The sequence below is a fragment of the Lolium perenne genome, chromosome 4, assembly GCF_019359855.2.
Source record: "Lolium perenne isolate Kyuss_39 chromosome 4, Kyuss_2.0, whole genome shotgun sequence".
In the NCBI taxonomy this organism is placed as follows: Eukaryota; Viridiplantae; Streptophyta; class Magnoliopsida; order Poales; family Poaceae; genus Lolium; species Lolium perenne.
This window is the reverse complement of record NC_067247.2, coordinates 158947142-158950570: the sequence shown is the minus strand read 5'-3', so window position 1 is coordinate 158950570 and position 3429 is coordinate 158947142. Positions and strand designations below refer to the sequence as shown.

Here is a 3429-nt window from a genome sequence, read left to right as displayed (position 1 = left end):
CACAAGAAAGTAAGACAAGGCATGGTGGAATCAACCTTGGAAAGGGAACAAAATCATAAGTAGAAACAACAAAAGCTGATTGAGTCGACAATGTTCCACAGTGATCTGTAGCCAAGGAACAAAGAGCACAAACCGACCAAACTTGAGCCATGCATAGCTATTAATATTCCTATCTAATCAGGATTCGATTGAATTGGGGTCAAATTGTTCGTTTGTACAATTACATAACAGTCATGTTCATGTCCAAACTGCAGCCATCTCAGTAGCAAAACTCACAACAAGCTATATCTAACGAAAGAAACGATGAATGGGCTAATACATAGACTGCTATGATAATCTTTAAGTAACTTAAGGTACATGTATAACCAACAGGATGAACACCAGTAACATAATACAAATGCAACAACAGACATTCGCTACAAAGCTATGGCAATGGATCAAAGGAATGAGGAGGCACATCCCAATGACCATGCCATTCTAAGACTGTAAACCCGGAAAAAAAACTTAAAAAAGGAAACAAAGAATAACATTCTGAATTTCTGGCATAAGATAAGTAGCAACTATAACTGAACCCTATCAATAGCTGCTCATGGATTGCGCTGACGCGCCTCTCTTTCCTGGATCACAAGTTTATTTAAGCCACAGCAGGCATGTCCTTCAGCCAGGCATCAAGTGGCTTGCCAATGGAGTAGACAATGAATCCAATCTCCCTGAGCTTCTCAGAGTCAACGACATTCCGTCCATCAAAAACGAAGGCAGGCTTCTGCATGCTGTCGTAGATCTTTTTGTAGTCAAGTGTCTTGAATTCATCCCACTCAGTCAAGATGCAGATACCATGGGCATCCTTGGTAGCCTCATACGCATCCCAGGTAACTGAGACTTGTTTTGTGGTAGTGGGGCTCATTGGCTGAAGGTGGACAGGGTGGTCCCAGTCAAATTTGTTCATCGCAAGGTCACGCTGGATTTGGTCTTCAGTCACCTGAGGATCATAAATGCTAATCTTAGCCTTGTCACCAAGCAGACCCTTGCAGACATCAATAGCAGGAGTCTCCCTTGTGTCACCAGTGTCCTTCTTGAATGCAAAGCCAAGCACTGCAATCTTCTTGTTTGCAACAGTGTTGAACATAGAGGAAACAACACGGTTCACGAACCTGCTCTTCTGGTAGTCATTGATCTTGATGACCTGCTTCCAGTAGTTGGCAACTTCAGGGAGGCCATTGCACTCACAGATGTAAACCAGGTTCAGAATATCCTTCTGGAAGCAAGAGCCCCCAAATCCAACACTGGCATTGAGAAACTTTGGGCCGATCCTAGAGTCCTTGCCCACAGCATAAGATACCTCAGAAACATTTGCACCAGTGGCCTCGCAGAGGGCTGACATGGCATTCACAGAGGAGATCCTCTGAGCCAAGAATGCATTGGCTGCAAGCTTAGACAGCTCTGCAGACCATAGGTTGGTTGTCAGGATCTGATCCTCAGGAACCCAATGAGCATACACAGCCTTCAGCGTCTGAACAGCCTTTTGGCCTTCCGGGGTCTCCCGTCCTCCAATAAGAACACGGTCAGGGTTAAACAGGTCCTTGATGGCAGTACCCTCAGCAAGGAACTCAGGGTTGGAGAGGATCTGGAAGTTGATGCCGTTGCTGTTGTGGGTCAAGATCTTCTCAATTGCCTCAGCAGTCTTGACTGGGACAGTGGACTTCTCGACCACGATCTTGTCGGATTTGGCCACATCGGCAATCATGCGAGCTGCACTCTCCCAGTAGGTGAGGTCAGCAGCCTTTCCAGCTCCCAGACCGCGGGTCTTGGTTGGGGTGTTGACAGACACAAAGATGATGTCAGCCTCACTAACATGCTTCTCAATGTCAGTGCTGAAGAAGAGGTTCTTTCCACGGCACTGCTTGACGACATCATCGAGGCCAGGCTCATAGATTGGGAGAGTGTCACTGTTCCAGGCATCAATACGGGACTTGGTGATATCTACCACAACCACCTGAATGTCAGGGCACTTGAGGGCGATGACCGCCATTGTCGGGCCACCGACATAGCCAGCTCCAAGGCAGCAGATCTTCACCATCTCGCCTGTCTGAGGAAACAGAATTGTCATGATTACTGCACAAGAACTCAGCATAGATATAGCAATCAGAAATATAAGGAACAGGAGGGTGTTACTGCAGAGAAAACTTCAGAGAAGCACGCACCACATGAAACATCAAAAGTTTCGAACTTTGTAAACAAAATTAGCATGACTACCTAATCCTCTGCAGTAAAAATACAGGGGGAAAAAATCCATGGAAATAAACAGTCAATGTTACTCAAAGTTACTGCAACTATTCATCTGAAGTTGTAATAATCACAAGGGAGCGGCAACATTTTAGTACTGCAAATTCTTATGATGTCACGCTTAAATCGTGAGAGGGCACATGCATACATGAATCTATTATCTACATATTAAGCAATCAGACAATTTACAAAAATATAGACCAAATAATTCAGGTGAAATTTTCCCTTGTTAATTTTCTCCGTAGCTCAGACCATTCAGGCTTGGTAAACATTTTTGAATAATTATTACTGCTACCTGGCGCATAATGTACAGTGCCAAGATCTACCAGTAGTACGACAGAGGAGAACTGAACCCCCGGTATTTCTGGGAAAGAAACTGCTACCAGTAATTCAGTACTCCACCAGCAAAGAAATCCGTGCCAGACTGGACGGATCTCCCCCTCTACGGCAACCCGGTACAGCTACAGGTAATGGGCACGGAGATGGCGCGAAGGCCGGAGGAGAGCTCGATCGGCGGAGAGGGGTCAGATCTCACTACGCGGAGAACGGGACGAACAAGAAGCCACTCAAGGCATAATCAGGATCACGCAACAACCACAAGATCTCGCCACGCACACGCACACGCAAACGGGATGAACAGGCGGGAAGCACACTCGCGGATCGAGAGGTAGGAGGAGGAGAGTGATCTGGTGTGTACCTTGGCGGCAGGCAGCCTAGTGGTGCGTGGCGCGGTTGGTCGTCGGAGACTCGGAGCGCGAGGACAATGAGGAGAAGTGGTGGTGGTGGTGGTGGTGGTGCCCGGAGCCGGAGGGGAGGGCGCTATAAATAGGGGAGGAGAAATCGGGGCGAACAGATCTGCCCTTCCTCGCTGCTTCCCTCTCTCTTTTTTCTGCAGGTTTTTATTGATTTCCATCTCATGGCCTTTTATTTCGCGGCAATACTGAGGCACATATTTACAGCGGTTCCATTTATTTCGTTTCACTGTTTTCACACATGTTTTTGTAGCTAGGAGTATTTTTCTTGGTGAGGCAGTGTTTTAGTGGCTGTTGTATAAATTTTGGAGGCAAATAACTTGTCATTAATTGAATATTTATCTGTTGGATGGGTGTGCCAAAGCAAAACTCTATTTCAAGAACTGGTAAATTA

General features: G+C 46.3%; 1 protein-coding gene across 1 annotated transcript; it reads right to left on the bottom strand.

The window, feature by feature from the left end:
* Nucleotides 1-308: 308 nt before the first annotated feature.
* LOC127294292 (UDP-glucose 6-dehydrogenase 3) lies at nucleotides 309-3157 on the bottom strand. The gene is made up of 2 exons (XM_051324079.1): nucleotides 2981-3157; nucleotides 309-2086 (listed from the first exon to the last, which is right to left on the bottom strand). The coding sequence occupies exon 2, from the start codon at nucleotides 2075-2077 to the stop codon at nucleotides 635-637; it is 1443 nt and encodes a 480-aa protein (XP_051180039.1). The 5' UTR covers nucleotides 2078-2086; nucleotides 2981-3157; the 3' UTR covers nucleotides 309-634.
* Nucleotides 3158-3429: the final 272 nt, after the last annotated feature.

Coding starts and splice junctions, on each gene's coding strand:
- LOC127294292 (XM_051324079.1), bottom strand. CDS start 2,077: ATGGTGAAGATCTGCTGCCTTGGAGCTGGCTATGTCGGTGGCCCGACA.